Consider the following 20,046-nt stretch of genomic DNA (forward strand, 5'->3'; position numbering starts at 1 on the left):
CGGCTGCCTAGCTCATGTGCATGTCCCTGCTGCTAAAAGAGGTAAATTAGATGACAGAAGTTTTCCATGTGTTTTGTTAGGGGTGAGTGAAGAATCAAAGGGTTATCGTTTATTTGATCCAATAGTAAAAAAAATTATTGTTAGTAGAGATGTTATTTTTGAGGAGGATGAACAATGGAATTGGGATGTATGTTATGAGAGCCAAATCTTGTTAGATTTAGACTGGGGAGAAAATAACAGTGATGAAGTAGAGAGGGTGAGTGCAGACACTGAAATTCATGGGGAAAGCAACATAAGGGTGAGTGAAAATAATGGGGATCGAGTGCATGAAAATAGTGAGAATCATGGAGTAAATGAAATTGACAGTGAAATACATGGGGAAAGAAATTTGAGGATAAGTGACAGTAGAGAATTTCATGGGGACAGTGATGAAATGGTGAGTGAAAATGATGCAAGGGTGAGTGATGCAAGGAAAATTGATATACGGGTGAATGAACTTCAGGGAAGGGCACGGGTGAGTGAATTTGAGGGAGAAGAGGGTGAAAGCAGTAACATGTTTAATGATGATACAGAGAGATTACGTAATCAAAGAACACGACGTCCTCCCTCTTACCTGCATGATTATGTCCTCTTGGCCGATGAGGACATAGAAGACGAAGCACATATTGTTCAGAATATGTCAACAGGGGATCCTCTTTATTTTGAAGATGCAGTAAAGGATGCAAAGTGGAGACAAGCTATGGACATTGAGATCAACTCAATTAAAAAAATAACACATGGTCCTTGCGTGAATTGCCCACCGGAGCAAAGAAAATTGGTGTCAAATGGGTATACAAGACCAAATACAATGAACATGGCGAAATCGACAAGCACAAAGCACGGCTTGTAGCTAAAGGCTATTCGCAAAAACATGGAATAGACTACACTGAGGTTTTTGCACCAGTAGCAAGAATGGACACTGTGAGAATGATCATTGCCCTGGCAGCACAAAAGGGATGGAAGATTTTTCAGCTAGATGTAAAGTCAGCTTTTCTTTATGGAGAACTAAGCGAAGAAGTTTATATTGAGCAACCAAGGGGTTACGAGATAGAAGGAAAGGAACACTTGGTCTACAAATTACACAAAGCACTGTATGGATTAAAACAGGCTCCACGAGCATGGTTTAGTCGAATTGAGGGACACTTTATCAAGGAGGGATTTCAGAAGTGTGATAGTGAGCAAACACTTTTCACAAAGAAGAATGCAGCAGGAAAAATCATCATTGTAAGTATTTATGTTGATGATTTGATTTTTACTGGTGATGATAAAAATATGATGTGCGATTTCAAAAATTCAATGATGAGAGAGTTTGATATGACTGATTTGGGGAGCATGAGATTTTTTCTTGGAATAGAAGTGCTTCAACAAGCGGATGGTATTTTTATATATCAAAGAAATTATGCTCTTGAAATCTTAAAGAGATTTGGAATGCTTGAAAGTAATGAAGTGAGCAGTCCAATTATCCCAGGTTTTAAGATCAATAAAGATGAAAATGGTACTACTATAGATGAGACATATTTTAAACAAATTGTGGGAACTTTGATGTATCTCACTGCCACAAGACCGGATATGATGTTTGCCACAAGTCTTATAAGCAGATTCATGTCAAGACCAACTGAGTTGCATTTACAGGCTGCAAAGCGAGTTCTTCGGTACTTAAAAGGAACGGTAAATTATGGTATTTACTACAGAAAAGTTGGAGACGATGGACTTCTTGCTTTCACTGATAGTGATTATGCAGGAGATATGGAAGATCGGAAGAGCACAAGTGGTTATGTGTTTTTATTAAGTTCAGGTGTTGTAACATGGAGTTCAAAGAAACAACCTATTGTCACATTGTCCACTACAGAAGCAGAATTTATAGCAGCTGCAGTTTGTGCGTGTCAAGCCATATGGATGAAAAGAGTACTGAAGGAGTTTGAATACAATAATGAGACTTGTACTTTGATCAGATGTGATAACAGTTCAACCATCAAGTTGTCCAAGAATCCTGTGATGCATGGTCGAAGTAAACATATCGATGTGAGGTATCATTTTCTACGAAATCTCACGAAGGAAGGTTCGATTGCTTTAATTCATTGTGGGAGCAAGGATCAGGTAGCAGACATAATGACCAAACCATTAAAGGTCGATGTTTTACAAAGACTTCGAAGGATGATGGGTGTCTGCGATGCTGATAGTATAAACTAAACTAACTGTTGAATGACAGTAAGTTTAAGGGAGGGATTTGATAAGAATTATTCTTTGTTCTGTGAATAAAGTTCCTATTTACTAGGAAGACTTTTTCTTATTTCCATTGTACACGTTACCACTTCTGTTAGCATAGATAGTGGGCTGAATTTGTGGTCTTTCTGTTATCTTTGTAAGGCTATTTAATAGCTAACATTTCTATTCAATAATTATCCATTCCAGTTTTGCTTGGCATATTGCAATAGTTGCCGTGTAGTTAACATTTTTAAATAAAAAACATTTTAAAAAATAACTCCAATCATACCGGAAACACTCTCAACGTGGGATCGATGAACTGCTACCGATCTGTTTATGGGTACGTGGAGCAACTAGCTGATGATGAGATCCACTTGTCTGCTCTTGCCTTTGCTCTTACTTTGGCCACACCGACAATGCCTTCACTTTTCTCATTTTCCATGTTTAGCCATGTATTTCGATAACTTCTATATTACCAACCGGCATATGTAGCTGGACAGGACAGGATGACTCTTTCAGTTGAAAAGAAGAGGATACAAGAACTTGTATGTGTGTGTGTGTGTGATACACACATGCATGTTCTTGTATCCTCTTCTTTTCAACTGAAAGAGTCATCCTGTCCTGTCCAGCTACATATGCCGCAGTTCACTCCACACAAATTATCGATTTTCCCTTCTTTTCAGCCGAAAGAGTCATCCTGTCCTGTCCAGGTACTGGACAATTGTAATGGTAACAACCGTATATATGTTAGCGCAAAGAAGACTATCATTTCCTAGTTTCAGGTTAGTTCATATTTTCTTGATTATATGTTCTCATGCGCAGCTCAGCTCCATTTATGCATCTTTCAAGAAAGTATCACAGCAGTATTAGTGTTTCGTGTTGTTTGATTCGTGTCCATGTGTACCCAAGCAATTGTTATTAACAAGTAAAGCTTCATAAACTTATATCCAGTTGGCAGCTTCTGTAAGGTATTCAGTCTTTTGTTTTTTTCAATGATTGATACTTCACTATTGATCTTCTTTCTTGAGTTGAAACTACAAGTAATTTGGTTTTTGACGTAAAAGCAGTGATATATAGCATCGATCTCTGACTGCTACGCCCATGAATGAGCCAGCTGAGACCTCCGTCAGGGTAAGCGCTGAGATTTCTTGATGATCATACAATCAATCTTGAAATAATTGAATATGTATAAAACATGATAATTTTTCGTTTGTTTGTTACCCTGTGGCCGTGACAATTTTTTGATTTCTTTGGTATGTTGTTGACCGGCCACCACAAAGATGGACGGGGAAAACCTTGTATACACTGTGGATGAGGCTCTTGCTTCTGTGGGATTTGGGAAATTCCAACGTCTCGTGCTTGTTTATGCTGGACTTGCTTTATTCGCAGACGCAATGGAAGTTATGATTCTCTCTTTTGTGGGACCGGCGGTCAAGTCCCAGTGGGATCTCTCATCAAGCCAAGAGAGTCTGCTATCAACTGCTGTTTTTGGTGGCAGGTTTATTGGATCATTTTTTTGGGGACTCGTTTCAGATCTCCATGGAAGGAGGCAAGCCATCATTTCCCCCCTTATTCCTTGCATTAATTATATGCTGTGCCTTGCTAATAATCTTCACTGTTTCCTTGACGTGTAAAGTTAAGAATCCTTCATAATGTCTGTATGGATATATTTATGTATATTGTATAGCTTCAGGAATTTGGAAAAAACTTGCACAAACTTTTCTGATGCTTCTATGGTAGATCTTTCTCTATTTAAGGTTTTAGGTTGACAAAATCTGCTCTTTCAAAGTTTCAATTACACAGTTTTGCAATATTTTGGTGGTTTTCCTATTATTTTTGGCTGTCATGCTCGCTTCCAATTTAAAGTTTATGAAGGGCAAATGATTTCCAAATAGGCAAACTGGCAAGTATTCTGTAAATACCCTTCTCATTACATCATCAAAGCTAAAGATTAAGTTTCCATCAAGTGTTGATCCATTCTGCTAAAGATGTTACTGTACAAATACGATGTTTTTCTTTGAAACCATCCGTTTGGATTTGAATCTTTGCACTGCTGGACTCTTACAAACCCATGGTTAAATATTTTACCTCATCTTACAAGTTGTTTTAGTTCCATTTGGTCTTTCCAGGATGGGTTTCCTAGGAGCAACTCTTCTGACTTGTGGAGCTGGATTGTTGAGTGCTTTCTCCCCAAATTATGCATCTCTGGTGATTCTTCGTTGTTTGGTTGGCTCCGGGCTGGGTGGTGGAAGTGTATTCAGCTCCTGGTTTCTAGAGTTTGTTCCTGCTTCACATAGAGGAAAAAGGATGCTTCTACTCTCATGGTTCTGGGCATTTGGGTCAATTTTTGAGGCTTTTCTTGCATGGGTGTGTACCATTTCCTGAATTCTGAACAAAAAAAGTAGCTGAAAAAAACTTGATTTTATCATAAACGCTCATTGTAGTAAGTGTTAAAGGCCATTTTTCCTCATCATTATCTGATATTTTGGTACATTGCTCGGCTAATATTACATTACAGTGTCTGCACAAGCTGGGCAGCGTGGGGCATGCTAAAATTGCACAAAACTCATAAGAGAGGACGAGTTCAGATATTAAAGTCATTTATGCTTCACATGTCTTATCACCCGGGGAATTCTTTTCTTCATAATTAATTGTATTTTCTGTGATTCTTGCAGTTGGTGATGCCAAGGTTGGGTTGGAGATGGCTACTCGCGGCATCCTGTTTACCAGCATTTGCTCTGCTTCTCTTTTATTCTCATGTACCAGAATCTCCAAGGTATCTATGCATGAAAGGCAGAATAAATGATGCATATAATATTCTGGAGAAAATAGCTCTGCTCAACCAATCACAACTCCCTCCTGGAGAGCTTGTTCCTGATAGTACAATTGGGCTGGATGAAGAATCAGCAACATCAGAATATACCCCTCTCCTCTCCACCACTGAAAAAATGGATTTGGATTTTAGATCAGGATTCCAATCATTTCTTATGCTTTTCTCATCAAAACTAATCCGAACAACACTTCTTCTCTGGGAGTTGCTCTTTGGAAATGTATTCTCATATTATGGTATCATATTGATGACTTCAGAGCTAAGCAGTGGGCAAAGCAGATGTGGCTCAAATCTCTTGAAATCAGAAAATCCTGAAAGCCTCTACATAAATGTATTTATTTCTAACTTGGCAGGTATTGCATGCCTACTCTCTTCATCTCCATGCAATTAATGTTTGACATTTTGAGAATTGTTCTGCAATGTGATATATCTCCTGTCTCTAACTTTCTTGTACAGTTACCAAATTAAGCAATGCATAATAACATGTTTTCTTATAAATCTATACTATTGTAGAGCTTCCTGGGATTGTTTTGTCAGCAACTATTGTAGATAGAATTGGCCGCAAGCTTACGGTAGCTGTTACGTTTATCTTGGCTGGTATCTTCCTTTTACCTCTGGTTTACCATCAGTCTGCAACATTAACGATGTCATTCTTGTTTGGAGCTCGAATGAGTACCAAAGCAGCCCTCTCAGTTGCTACAATATATGGTCACGAGGTAAGTCCTATAATACTTTGTTCTGGGCATTTTATCCGTAGCAAGATGTTGACTGGGTAAAATGTTCCCATCATCTCAGTCTTAACTTCCGTGATCATTTTTCTTTTGACTTTTGACTCCAAAATGCATTTGTTAGAAACCTCTGCACACACATCTGAGGGGCAGGGAGAATTGCTTCTGAATAATTGATTTATTCTGGTATCGTTTCCATCTAGTTATATCCGACATCCGTCAGGGCAACTGGTGCTGGAGCTGCAAATGCTGCGGGGAAGGTTGGTGGCATGATATGTCCTCTTGTGGCAGTTGGCCTGGTGACTAGCTGCCAGATTACAGAAGCCATCATCCTGTTTGAAAATGTTCATCTCTTGTTCTGGAATCCCTTTCTCACCACCCTTGTTCTCTCTGTTCTTGTTGCTTATTTTTCTTGCTAATAAAACCATAGATTGATCAATCGGCAATTGGCGAATATAGGAATATGGTTAAGAATGTAATCCGCTCTCTTATCTGCTAAGATTGGCTAGTAGAAATATACATCCTTGTCTCTTTTCATGCTAATCTTGAATGTTTCCTCTATTTTATTTATATACGGGAATGATTCTGGAGTCTTTTGGGAGTGAATAACTCTCATCATAGTTAGTCAGCACACAAAATGAATTGCTACTGCTCTTAAAAAGATGCTGTTTTGAATTCTACGAAATTGGTCTGTTTCTTGTCCATCGTCAAGTTGCTGCATCCTTTGAATTGATCCTTCATTATTCTATCTTGAATCCATTAATAGGAATAATATGTCATTGCATTTGGAAGGTGATTTTGCTGTAACCCTGTCTTCATTAGAATTAGCCAATAACATAGTCATAACCCATGGAAGTTGGTTACTTTTCCATTGTGCTTAATGCCATTCCGATTTGCTTCAAGCACCTTTAAGATGACCTTTGAACTGGTTTTAAATAATTTATTTGTGGTAATTTCCTTTTTCTCTAGGTGTATCCAACGGCTATTAGGGCCACTGGGGCAGGAGTTGCAAGTGCTGTAGGGAGGATTGGTGGCATGGTATGCCCTCTTGTGGCAGTTGGACTAGTGACGGGTTGCCACCTTAAGGAAGCTATCATTTTGTTCGAGGTTGTGATTGTTGTTTCAGTAGTCTGTGTCCTGCTCTTCCCATTTGAGACCAGTGGGCGGGAATTGAGTGACAGTTTATGTAATGTTTTGAAATTAATGAATGGAAAATACAATAAAGCCCTTAAAGGCTTAGATGTAAGAATAAATTAAATGAGGGGTATAGTAGTAATTGGATAAATAGTTGATATATATACTAGAAAAAAAAAGAAAAAAGAGAGAGATCTGAAAATTTTGAGAGAGAATCGGCAGGAGAGAAGGGAAGAAGAAGAAGAAGAGAAAGGAGGGGAAAGTAAAGGGAAAAAGGAAAGGATTTGGAGGAAATAAGTTAAAAGGGTAAGATTTATGGTTTAATGTGTATAATATGTTTTAAGTAAGCTTTAATTTGATTTTGATGAATGTTAGGGTTTTGAGAAATTGTGTTTGATTTAAATTGATGAATTAATTTGAAGGTTATAAGGTTAATTGTTGTGGTTAATTGATGATTTAGTTGATTATGGAAGATTGTGATGATTTTGAGTTATGGTTTTGTGTAAATGGTGAAATTTATGTTTGAAATCAGGGGAGAACAGTGGGGTTTCTGTTAGAATTCTGGAATGGAGGTTGAAGATGACAAAAATTCAATTTGGTCCCTCAATTTCCGAAAATTACAGTTTAGTCCCCGAACTTTGGAAAATTACAAATTGGTCCCTGGAGCATATTCCGAGATTCTGAACAGAATAACATATAAATTATGGGTAGAATTACTGTATAGATAAGATAATTTAACACTTTCAATTTGGTCCTCCAATTTAACAAAAATTACAATTTGACCCTAAAAATTTGGTAAAATTCCAGAATGGTCCCTGAAGCATAATGATACATCCTGGACAGAGGGGCTGTTTGGGATTGCGTTTGAAAAGCGCTTTTCATAAAATTTGAAATTTTTTTTTTTTTTTTAGCTTGGAAGTAATATGTTTTTGATGTTTTCAAATCATTTTGATGTGCTGATCTCAAAAATGATTTTTAAAAAATAAAAAAAATATTATTGGCATGCTTTTCTAAGTGAAAAGCACTTTGAAAAGCAACAGCAACCACACTCCCAAACACCCTCAGAATTGAGGATTAATTGAGGTCATAATTTCAGTATATTCATGGATTTATGACAAATTTCAGTTTGGTCCTCCATTTGACAAAAGTTACAATTTGGTCCTAAAAATATGGAAAAATTTCAGATTAGTCCCTAGCTGTAATCCTAGATTTTTCAGATTATTTTTATGAATAATTAAGGGTTATTTAGTGAATTATTACCAATTTTATTAGTTGTTTTTATTATGGATTAGATTTCGGGAAAACCGTTAGATTTTGGGTTTTTAAGAAAATTGACTAGTTAGTTCAAAAACATATAGGATTACGGAATACACACTTAGTTAAGTGTATTAAATAGGTTATATGTTCTTTCGAGTCATTCTTGAATATGTCTCCTTTGTATTCAGATAATCCTGATATTCTACCGGCGGGACGTTAGTAGGATTTTCTTTGGTGTTTGCTTTTGAGTGCTGTTGCTTTTGAGTTAGGTGAGTGGATAATTTTCCATATGCATGAGAAATAATATAAATATTTGATTTGTTAATATGAATTGAATCATGCTTCTTGATAATATATATGCTGATTATTATCCTTGTTATGATAAAGCATGATCAATTATTGAAATTGAATCCTTGATATGAACCAACATATATTTTGAATTGATTTATGAATTGATAGCTCCTCATTTGATTGATGTAATGAGTTGAGCTTTGAGATATGAATATGTTTGTTTGATTACGATTATGAACCTATGGTATGTCAGTCAGAATACCCATGCTAACAGGGTAGTGTTAGTCTTTGTGCACATCGTATCTGAACCCTAGTTGGTCGGGGGAGTCACCAACCTGTGTGGACTGATCATCCCACAATACGGAGCCTCATGCTCATTGCATTTTGATTTTCTGACGAACTTTACCATATAATCTTCTTGTTATGGCCTATTTGAGAAACCTTCCAATAACCTAGAGCCATAATTGTATATATATTCTCATTGTTGTATTACCTCGTGTGTGTATATTGAACGTTATCTACTCACTGAGTTGTTGAACTTACCCTCTCATTATTTATTCTTTTCAGGCTTATAGCTTGATAGCAGGTCACTTTTGTTGAATCTTTCGAACATGCTTTTTGGTTGTAATTTGTACCTTCCTTTTATGTCAAGTTAGTGCTCTAAAACTATGAATATATATATGAACTCTTGTATTAAGACAATCGAATTATGTTATAAAGTTAGTTTTATTGTTACTGCTGCGTTGAACAACTCTGATTGAGTTTTGAAGGATAAGTTTGTATGTAAGTTTGGGTTCGCATAGGTACGGAACCTTGGAGGGGAACCTTGCCTATGTGCCGGTCACGGATCCGGGATTCGGGTCGTGACAGTTTAGCTGCATCTGATCGAAAACAAGTAGTTGTTGTTGGGTAGCAAATTTATACCCATTCAAGCAGCGGAAACTAGATGTATTTTCTTGTACTTTCTATTTGATTGTTTAGAACAGGAAGTCCATGTATCAGATCACGGTTCTGCAAAATCGGCTGTCCAGGAAGGGAGAACAAATGCTAATCCTTTATGCATGCATATTCCCTCGTCGCGCAAGGTTGATTTAACCATGTATAGCAGAGTACGAGGCGACATGTTATAAGGAAAGCAATCACTCTTCCACAAAATCCTCACTCACCAGCATCAGATCCTCACGTTTGAATTTGAATTATGGACAGCTTGTAATAAGTTATAGAATAGCTAATCTTTAGGCTTAATATGCTCCTCCATTCTGTATATATACATGCAAAATGAAAATGAATATATGAGCAATTTTATCTCATCACAGCTCCTTTGAAATTCTATATGGTATCAGAGCTTCTTCTCCAACGAGTTCTATTCTGATCTTTTTTTTTTTTTCTTCTTCGATTCTGCAATGACCTCCACAGTCTCTTCTCCTGTTGCTATCAATGCCATCCAACAAATTACAACTAAACTCACCCCAACAAATTATCCCTCTTGGCATGCACAGTTTGAGTCCCTCCTTCTTGGTTATAACTTGTTTGGTTATATTGATGGCACACTTCCATGTCCTTCATCCACAAGTCCTGATGCAGCACCTACTGCTGCCTCCATTTTTTGGTTTCGCCAGGACAAACTCATTTTGAATGCTATACTCACTTCAGTGTCTGATTCTGTGATACCCTTCATAGCAGCTTCACAAACATCCTCTCAAGCTTGGAACAAACTGACCAAGCTTTATGCTAGTCGTTCCAGAACACGAGTCATGCAACTCAAAGAGGATCTAACACTCATTCAGCGTGGCACACGCACTGTCACAAACTTTCTCTATTCTATTAAATCTATTGTCGATGAGCTTGCACTCATTGATGCTCCTCTCTCTGTCGATGATATTACTCTCTATGCTCTCAATGGCTTAGGGCCTGAGTATAGAGAAATGGTAGCTCCTATTCGTACACGAGAATCTGCCCTCTCATTTGAAGAACTTCATGATCTTCTAATTGGCCATGAGTCTTACCTCAAACGCCTGGAAATCACTTCTCCCTCCCTGGTTGTTACAGCACATAATACTCAGCGCAGGCATCACAATTTTTCACAAAAACAACCGTGGTCTTCTCATTCAGCCCCGCAAAGATATGATTCCAAGCCTCAATCTCGTTATTACAGGCAGCAAAGGTATACTCCCAAGTGCCAGTACTGTGATCATTTTGGCCATGTTGCCAAACAATGTCCTAAATTACATACCAGAAAACCTACAGCAAACTGTACAACTGCTTCTCAAAGTCCAGACCAACGTTGGCTCATTGACTCTGCTGCATCACATAACATCACCTCTCAAGTATCTAATCTGCACTTACACTCTGAATATGATGGCACAGATGAAGTGCTTATTGGAGACGGCTCAGGTTTGAAAATCACTCACTCAGGTTCTCTTTCTCTTCCATTTCCTAACCGAACATTCCACATTCAAGACACTCTTTGTGTTCCCACCATAAATCAAAACTTGATTTCAGTCCATCATTTTACTAAACACAACAATGTGTTCCTTGAATTTCATCCTTCTTGTTTTTTTGTCAAGGATCCACAAACGAGGGAAACTCTTCTTCAAGGACCCTGTGAGAATGGTGTTTATCCTCTGCCTCATCCCCAAGCCTCCACACCCATTGCACTGGTTCATGAACGCACATCCATTCCCGGTTGGCATCAGCGTCTAGGTCACCCCTCATCAAAAGTTGTTGACCGAATGATTTCCTCCTTCTCTCTTCCTGTTTCCAGCACTTCTTCTAAGTCTCATTTTTGTGATTCCTGTTCTATCAATAAATCTCATCGTCTGCCTTTTCATAAACATGGTCTCACTAGCTCAGCTCCTTTTGATTTAATATATACAGATGTCTGGGGACCATCACCACATATAAGCATTCAAGGTCATAAATACTATGTGATCTTCATTGATCACTTCACAAAATATGTCTGGTTCTTTCCCCTCCGTAACAAATCTGACGTTAAAATCATTTTTCCTCAGTTTCATAAAATGATACATAATCGGTTCAATGCTAATATCAAGGGACTCTACTCTGACAATGGTGGAGAGTTTGTTTCTCTACAGCCATTTCTTACACTCCATGGCATCAGCCATTACACCACAGCCCCGCATACTCCACAACAGAATGGAGTCTCGGAGCGTCGTCATCGACACATTGTCGAAACAGGCACCACGCTTCTCAGTCATGCACATCTCCCTTCTCATTTTTGGTCCTATGCCTTTGCAGCAGCTACCTACCTCATAAATCGATTACCCTCTCCTATCCTTCATCACAAATCTCCCTTTCAAACCTTGTTCGCGACCACTCCCAATTATCTCAAACTCAGAACGTTTGGTTGCTTGTGCTTTCCTTGGCTGAAACCATATCACCCACACAAACTTCAACCCAAGTCTGTTCCCTGTCTGTTTCTTGGCTACTCTAATACACAAAGTGCATATCTTTGCCTTCATTTGCCTACTCAGCGATTATATATCTCAAGGCATGTTACTTTTGATGAAAACACATTTCCCCTACAGAATACCATCAACCAATCCAACTCTACGCCTGTTGCTCCTCCAGTCCCTGCTCCTCTCCTGCAGCTTATTCCTCTAACCAGCCAAGACATCCCTGCACCAGTCTCTACTGCTCTTCAAGAAAACATCCCTCCTCCTGCATCAAATTTAAACACCACCATCTCCCCAGTTCAGGTACATTCTCAGGCTCCTGTTGATCCTCAAAGAAGCCATAATATGACCACTCGGTCTATGAATAACATCTTTGTACCAAAACAGTTTCATAACACCACAACACACCCATTACCTGACTCCCCTGAGCCCACGTGCGTTAATCAAGCACTTAAACATCCACTTTGGCGCAATGCCATGTCAGAAGAAATTTCTGCATTACTTAATCATGCCACCTGGGATCTTGTTCCTCCTGCAGCTAATCAGAATCTTATCGGATGCAAATTTGTTTTCAGAACAAAACGCAATCCTGATGGCACCATAAACAGGTACAAAGCTCGCCTCGTTGCAAAAGGCTTCCACCAAAGGCCAGGCATTGATTACTCCCAGACATTCAGTCCAGTTGTCAAACCAGCTACCATTCGACTGATTCTCTCCCTTGCTGTCACTAATGGTTGGTCTCTTAGGCAGCTTGACATAAATAATGCCTTTCTTCATGGCAATCTTGAAGAGACAGTGTTTATGCATCAACCTCCCGGCTTTAGGGATGCTTCAAAACCTGATTATGTTTGCAGACTAAAGAAAAGTATTTATGGCCTGAAACAGGCCCCTCGCCAGTGGTACAAAGCTCTTCGGGATGCTCTTCTACAATTTGGTTTTGTTCACTCAGCTACGGACACATCTCTATTCATATATGTCTCTAACAGTGTTCTCTGCTATTGTCTTGTGTATGTTGATGACATTATTGTCACAGGAAACGTCTCCACCTTTATGGATGCTATTATCACCAAACTCAGTCAATCGTTCTCTGTAAAAGACATGGGACATCTTCATTTTTTTCTTGGCATTGAGGTCATTCCTACAGCCAAGGGGCTCTTCCTGTCGCAGCACAAATACATCCGTGAATTACTCTCAAAGACATCCATGGACATGGCAAAAGACGTTCACACTCCCCTGTCCACCAGCACTCCATTAACCTTATCGGATGGCTCAGCTCCTACAGACAGCACAGAATATCGCAAAGTTATTGGGGGCCTGCAATATCTTGGTCTAACCAGACCTGACATTGCATTTGCAGTAAATCGACTTTCCCAATTCATGCACAAACCAACAGCATGTCACTGGACGGCAGCCAAACGAATTCTCCGGTATCTCAAGCAAACAATGTTTCATGGAATTCTTATTCAACAGAGCAGCCCCTTCAATCTCCACACTTTTGTTGATGCAGACTGGGCTGCCAACACTGATACACGAGTCTCCACCACTGCTTTCATCACTTTTCTAGGCTCTAATCCTATTTCTTGGTCTGCACGCAAACAACGAGCTGTCTCACGGTCTTCTACAGAAGCTGAATTTCGTGCATTAGCAGCTGCAACTTCTGAAACAGTCTGGCTTCACTCCTTAATCAAGGAACTTGGTTTACATCTTCCAAACCCTCCTCAGCTTTTCTGTGACAACATTGGTGCAACTCATTTTAGCCTCAATCCAGTGCAACACACTCGCATGAAACATATCGACATTGATCTTCTCTTTGTTCGTGATCTTGTCCAGAAAGGTCGCATTGCTGTCAACCATGTTCATACTTTGGATCAACTTGCAGACTTGCTCACAAAACCCCTTCCATGTCAACGCTTTCAAACCTTAAGATCCAAGATTGGCGTTACTGATGGTACCTCCATCTTGCGGGGGCATATAAGGAAAGCAATCACTCTTCCACAAAATCCTCACTCACCAGCATCAGATCCTCACGTTTGAATTTGAATTATGGACAGCTTGTAATCAGTTATAGAATAGTCCTTTGAAATTCTATACATGTATCATTTACTTTCTTGCCTTACCAGTTCAAATTCAGGAGTTGAATTCTTTTTCATTTCTCCTCTCATTGAACATCTATGGAGCTAGAGCAACAAGCTCTGAAATGACAAGTCTCTAGCTATAAAACATCAAAATATATTGACTTGAATCACTGTAACCCGTCGTGATTAGCTTTGTCTATCAACGAATCTCGCACAGTAATATCATGCTTTTCAATTTTTAACGGTGCTGTTGCATAATTTTTCGTGTGATGATAGAGGAACGGGTTGATGAAGTCACATGAAGCATTGTTGCTCTCCAAAGGTGTAAGGGTGCTGTCCAAAGGGTGCTCTTAATTAATTTGCAGGTCTAAATTTTAATATGCTTGCTGCCTACGTGGGCATCATATGAAGTGTGTTAAATTTAATGCCGAGTAGACGACCAGTCGTGGAATTAACCATTGGGAGAGTGTCAGAAATTCAGAATAGTCACATAAATAGAAGAGAGGATGCAGTAGAGAGAGCAAAAACAATTGGTTTACAGCCTGCATAAACACCATGAACCATGCATTTTCAGTGTTCTGGTCATTTTTATATATGTTTTTCAAAAGAGAAATTCTAGTTTCTCTTATCTTTCTGGGTTATTCCAACCGAAATTGCTTCAGTACAGGCTTAACGTTCTTTTTCCTGCCAAGAGTGGTTTATCTGCAGGCTTAAACAAGGTATTTGTTCATAGTTATATTTGCAAAATGTTCATAACATACATATGTATCATATGCTCTAAACATACCTTGTTCATAGTTGTTTTTCTTCCCTTTTCTTGTTCTTTTTTTCGATCATCGAGATCGGCACTGGTTGTATGGTACTGTAGCTAATGCAGAAGGATTGAATAGTCGGCTATGGATATTTTGATTTGGATTACGTACAAAGCTTATCATATACATTTTTGAATCAAATGTACAGGTCAAAGCTCAAGAAGAAGTGGCATGGCTGTGTCAAATAATATATATGAAAAACTGGACGTAACTTTTAATTAGATCATTGAGGAAATTCTACAAGTTCAATGATGGATTAGCTCATTGTGACTAGTTCGTGGCATGGGAAGCTTTTAAATTAAGTTCAGAATATGTTTTTTTTGTCAGTCTTATTATTTCTTATTTAATTTCCTATTAAGGTTCGTCTTCCATTTTGATTTGGTCCGCTGCAGATCTATTTAAGCTACCGTAATCTTTTCTCTTAATTCAGATGAGAAATGAAGTACGGGTAGGGTTCTTGTTTTTGACCATTTTCGTGAATTCTATACTCTTTTCGTCTTCCTCAAAAACTTGTCTACTACACCAAGAAATTATAGAAACCGCACGTTGTTACTCATCTTCTAGTTCTACTTCTTCTCAGATACTCAATTTCCTCTCCATCCCACAAAATCAATCACTCGACACCGAAGCTTTCGCATTTTTATACAGAGAATTTGAGAGGAGAGAAACGGGTTTTTCTTGTATATACATAACAAAAAATGCTATTTGTTTTTGTGTTATAAAATTATTTTTTTTAAAAATATAAAATTATTTTATTTTTATTTTTGCTTAAAATTAATATTATTACTTTTTTATATTTTCAAATTATTTTGATGGGTTAATATTAAAAATAATTTTTTAAAAAAATATATAATTTTAATATTTTTTTAAATAAAAAACATTTTAAAAAATAACTTTAAACATACCGCCAAACACTCTCAACATGAGATCGATGAACTGTTACCGATCTGTTTAGGGGTACGTGGAGCAACTAGCTGATGATGAGATCCACTTGTCTGCTCTTGCCTATACTCTTACTTTGGCCACACCGACCATGCCTTCACTTTTCTCATTTTCCATGTTTAGCCATGTATTTCGATAACTTCTATATAACCAACCGGCATATGTAGCTGGACAGGACAGGATGACTCTTTCAGTTGAAAAGAAGAGGATACAAGAACTTGTATGTGTGTGTGTGATACACACATACATGTTCTTGTATCCTCTTCTTTTCAACTGAAAGAATCATACAGGATGACTCTTTCAGTTGAAAAGAAGAGGATACAAGAACTTGTATGTGTGTGTGTGTGATACACACATACATGTTCTTGTATCCTCTTCTTTTCAACTGAAAGAATCATCCTGTCCTGTCCAGCTACATATGCCGCAGTTCACTCCACACAAATTATCTATTTTCCCTTCTTTTCAACCGAAAGAGTCATCCTGTCCTGTCCAGGTACTGGACAATTGTAATGGTAACAACCGCAAAAAAAGACTATCATTTCCTAGTTTCAGGTTAGTTCATATTTTTCTTGATTCTATGTTCTCATGCGCAGCTCAGCTCCATTTATGCATCTTCCAAGAAAGTATCACAGCAGTATTAGTGTTTCGTGTTGTTTGATTCGTGTCCATGTGTACCCAAGCAATTGTTATTAACAAGTAAAGCTTCATAAACTTATATCCAGTTGGCCGCTTCTGTAAGGTATTCAGTCTTTTGTTTTTTTTCAATGATTGATACTTCACTATTGATCTTCTTTCTTGAGTTGAAACTACAAGTAATTTGGTTTTTGACGTAAAAGCAGTGATATATAGCATCGATCTCTGACTGCTACGCCCATGAATGAGCCAGCTGAGACCTCCGTCAGGGTAAGCGCTGAGATTTCTTGATGATCATACAATCAATCTTGAAATTGAATATGTATAAAACATGATAATTTTTCGTTTGTTTGTTACCCTGTGGCCGTGACAATTTTTTGATTTCTTTGGTATGTTGTTGACCGGCCACCACAAAGATGGACGGGGAAAACCTTGTATACACTGTGGATGAGGCTCTTGCTTCTGTGGGATTTGGGAAATTCCAACGTCCCGTGCTTGTTTATGCTGGACTTGCTTTTATTGCAGAAGCAATGGAAGTTATGATTCTCTCTTTTGTGGGACCGGCGGTCAAGTCCCAGTGGGATCTCTCATCAAGCCAAGAGAGTCTGCTATCAACTGCTGTTTTTGGTGGCATGTTTATTGGATCATTTTTTTGGGGACTCGTTTCAGATCATCATGGAAGGAGGCAAGCCATCATTTCCCCCCTTATTCCTTGCATTAATTATATGTTGTGCCTCGCTAATAATCTTCACTGTTTCCTTGACGTGTAAAGTTAAGAATCCTTCATGATGTCTGTATGGATATATTTGTGTATATTGTATAGCTTCAGGAATTTGGAAAAAACTTGCACAAACTTTTCTGATGCTTCTATGGTAGATCTTTCTCTATTTAAGGTTTTAGGTTGACAAAATCTGCTCTTTCAAAGTTTCAATTACACAGATTTGCAATATTTTGGTGGTTTTCCTATTATTTTTGGCTGTCATGCTCGCTTCCAATTTAAAGTTTATGAAAGGCAAATGATTTCCAAATAGGCAAACTGGCAAGTATTCTGTAAATACCCTTCTCATTACATCATCAAAGCTAAAGATCAAGTTTCCATCAAGTGTTGATCCATTCTGCTAAAGATGTTACTGTACAAATACGATGTTTTTCTTTGAAACCATCCGTTTGGATTTGAATCTTTAAACGAGACTCTTACAAACCCATGGTTAAATATTTTACCTCATCTTACAAGTTGTTTTAGTTCCATTTGGTCTTTCCAGGAAGGGTTTCCTAGGAGCAACTCTTCTGACTTGTGGAGCTGGATTGTTGAGTGCTTTCTCCCCAAATTATGCATATCTGGTGATTCTTCGTTGTTTGGTTGGCTCCGGGCTGGGTGGTGGAAGTGTATTCAGCTCCTGGTTTCTAGAGTTTGTTCCCGCTTCACATAGAGGAAAAAGGATGCTTCTACTCTCATGGTTCTGGGCATTTGGGTCAATTTTTGAGGCTTTTCTTGCATGGGTGTGTACCATTTCCTGAATTCTGAACAAAAAAAGTAGCTGAAAAAAACTTGATTTTATCATAAACGCTCATGGTAGCAAGTGTTAAAGGCCATTTTTCCTCATCATTATCTGATATTTTGGTACATTGCTCGGCTAATATTACATTACAGTGTCTGCACAAGCTGGGCAGCATGGGGCATGCTAAAATTGCACAAAACTCATAAGAGAGGACGAGTTCAGATATTAAAGTCATTTATGCTTCACATGTCTTATCACCCGGGGAATTCTTTTCTTCATAATTAATTGTATTTTCTGTAATTCTTGCAGATGGTGATGCCAAGGTTGGGTTGGAGATGGCTACTCGCGGCATCCTGTTTACCAGCATTTGCTCTGCTTCTCTTTTATTCTCATGTACCAGAATCTCCAAGGTATCTATGCATGAAAGGCAGAATAAATGATGCATATAATATTCTGGAGAAAATAGCTCTGCTCAACCAATCACAACTCCCTCCAGGAGAGCTTGTTCCTGATAGTACAATTGGGCTGGATGAAGAATCTGCAACATCAGAATATACCCCTCTCCTCTCCACCACTGAAAAAATGGATTTGGATTTTAGATCAGGATTCCAATCATTTCTTATGCTTTTCTCATCAAAACTAATCCGAACAACACTTCTTCTCTGGGAGTCACTCTTTGGAAATGTATTCTCATATTATGGTATCATATTGCTGACTTCAGAGCTAAGTAGTGGGCAAAGCAGATGTGGCTCAAATCTCTTGAAATCAGAAAATCCTGACAGCCTCTACATAAATGTATTTATTTCTAATTTGGCAGGTATTGCATGCCTACTCTCTTCATCTCCATGCAATTAATGTTTGACATTTTGAGAATTGTTCTGCAATGTGATATATCTCCTGTCTCTAACTTTCTTGTACAGTTACCAAATTAAGCAATGCATAATAACATGTTTTCTTATAAATCTATACTATTGTAGAGCTTCCTGGGATTGTTTTGTCAGCAACTATTGTAGATAGAATTGGCCGCAAGCTTACGGTAGCTGTTGCGTTTGTCTTGGCTGGTATCTTCCTTTTACCTCTGGTTTACCATCAGTCTGCAACATTAACGATGTCATTCTTGTTTGGAGCTCGAATGAGTACCAAAGCAGCCCTCTCAGTTGCTACAATATATGGTCTGGAGGTAAGTCCTATAATACTTTGTTCTGGGCATTTTATCCGTAGCAAGATGTTGACTGGGTAAAATGTTCCCGTCATCTCAGTCTTAACTTCCGTGATCATTTTTCTTTTGACTTTTGACTCCAAAATGCATTTGTAAGAAACCTCTGCACACACATCTGAGGGGCAGGGAGAATTGGTTCTGAATAATTGATTTATACTGGTATCGTTTCCATCTAGTTATATCCGACATCCGTCAGGGCAACTGGTGCTGGAGCTGCATATGCTGCGGGGAAGGTTGGTGGCATGATATGTCCTCTTGTGGCAGTTGGCCTGGTGACTAACTGCCAGATCACAGAAGCCATCATCCTGTTTGAGGTCCTGATGGCTGTTTCAGCAGTCTGTGTCATGTTCATCCCAGTTGATACCAAGGGACAGAAATTGTGCGACAGCATAGATGTATCTGATTCAAAACAGGTTGTCGTTGGGCAGTGAATTCTACCCCTTCCACAATTGTAGAAAAGAAATGTATTTTGGTTCCTTACATTAAATAACTATCTACTTATTAAATAATATTTATGTAGTCTTACATTAAATAACTATCTGCTTATTAAATAATATTTATGTAGTTTTATTTACTAAAAGTATAATAGTACTTTTAGTTTAACATATATATATTTTATTTATATTTTGGTTAACACTGTGAACTCATAATATACAGACCATTCAGAATTCTAGTTTTATTTTTGTGTTTCATCTTAATTATTACAACACTGCCAACTCATTGCATGCCCGAGGTTGATTCTGACCATAGCAGAACGCTGATTGACATAATTTTTTTTCTGAAGTTCAAGTCTCAGAAGTTGAAAATGTTCATCTCTTCTGCCGTTGAATACCTTTTGAGCTAAAGCAGCAAAAACTGTCATGACAAGTCTCCAAGGACTTGCGATCCTCCTCTTCCGAGTTTCTTAAATATTGCTAAAGATCTTTGACTTGTTCGGCGATGTTTTCTAACCTTCCATTTTCTCAT

At 38.2% G+C, this 20,046-nt stretch overlaps 2 protein-coding genes across 10 annotated transcripts; both read left to right on the forward strand.

Annotated features, from left to right (window-relative positions):
* Nucleotides 1-2,818: 2,818 nt before the first annotated feature.
* On the forward strand, nt 2,819-9,598 carry LOC118029051 (organic cation/carnitine transporter 7-like). Of its 4 annotated transcripts, none has more exons than XM_073406274.1 (9): nt 2,819-3,212; nt 3,312-3,375; nt 3,525-3,793; nt 4,374-4,611; nt 4,920-5,427; nt 5,588-5,790; nt 6,006-6,146; nt 6,772-6,988; nt 9,360-9,598. In XM_073406274.1, exons 2-9 carry the CDS (start codon nt 3,346-3,348, stop codon nt 9,395-9,397), a joined length of 1,644 nt encoding a protein of 547 aa, XP_073262375.1. In that variant the 5' UTR covers nt 2,819-3,212; nt 3,312-3,345; the 3' UTR covers nt 9,398-9,598. The 4 variants fall into 4 exon arrangements, with proteins under 4 accessions (XP_073262375.1, XP_073262373.1, XP_073262374.1 ...); XM_073406272.1 differs by lacking the exon at nt 9,360-9,598 and having other exon boundaries at nt 2,819-2,973; nt 3,067-3,212; nt 6,772-7,060; XM_073406271.1 differs by lacking the exon at nt 9,360-9,598 and having other exon boundaries at nt 2,830-2,954; nt 3,067-3,212; nt 6,772-7,060.
* Nucleotides 9,599-16,075: 6,477 nt separating this feature from the next.
* LOC118029052 (organic cation/carnitine transporter 7) lies at nt 16,076-19,605 on the forward strand. 6 transcript variants are annotated; one of them, XM_035032847.2, is made up of 8 exons: nt 16,076-16,222; nt 16,323-16,468; nt 16,569-16,632; nt 16,779-17,047; nt 17,625-17,862; nt 18,171-18,678; nt 18,839-19,041; nt 19,257-19,604. In XM_035032847.2, exons 3-8 carry the CDS (start codon nt 16,603-16,605, stop codon nt 19,509-19,511), a joined length of 1,503 nt encoding a protein of 500 aa, XP_034888738.1. In that variant the 5' UTR covers nt 16,076-16,222; nt 16,323-16,468; nt 16,569-16,602; the 3' UTR covers nt 19,512-19,604. The 6 variants fall into 6 exon arrangements, with proteins under 6 accessions (XP_034888738.1, XP_034888737.1, XP_034888740.1 ...); XM_035032846.2 differs by having other exon boundaries at nt 16,092-16,241; XM_035032849.2 differs by lacking the exon at nt 16,076-16,222 and having other exon boundaries at nt 16,300-16,468; nt 16,566-16,632; nt 19,257-19,605.
* The last annotated feature ends 441 nt before the right edge of the window (nt 19,606-20,046 follow it).

This window comes from Populus alba, chromosome 18 (genome assembly GCF_005239225.2).
Source record: "Populus alba chromosome 18, ASM523922v2, whole genome shotgun sequence".
NCBI classification, from domain to species: domain Eukaryota; kingdom Viridiplantae; phylum Streptophyta; class Magnoliopsida; order Malpighiales; family Salicaceae; genus Populus; species Populus alba.

Coding starts and splice junctions, on each gene's coding strand:
- LOC118029052 (XM_035032847.2), top strand. CDS start 16,603: ATGAATGAGCCAGCTGAGACCTCCGTCAGG. Junction 18,679..18,838: donor ATTTATTTCTAATTTGGCAG/GTATTGCATGCC, acceptor ATACTATTGTAG/AGCTTCCTGGGATTGTTTTG. Junction 19,042..19,256: donor CTACAATATATGGTCTGGAG/GTAAGTCCTATA, acceptor GTTTCCATCTAG/TTATATCCGACATCCGTCAG.
- LOC118029051 (XM_073406273.1), top strand. CDS start 3,346: ATGAATGAGCCAGCTGAGACCTCCGTCAGG. Junction 5,428..5,587: donor ATTTATTTCTAACTTGGCAG/GTATTGCATGCC, acceptor ATACTATTGTAG/AGCTTCCTGGGATTGTTTTG. Junction 5,791..6,005: donor CTACAATATATGGTCACGAG/GTAAGTCCTATA, acceptor GTTTCCATCTAG/TTATATCCGACATCCGTCAG.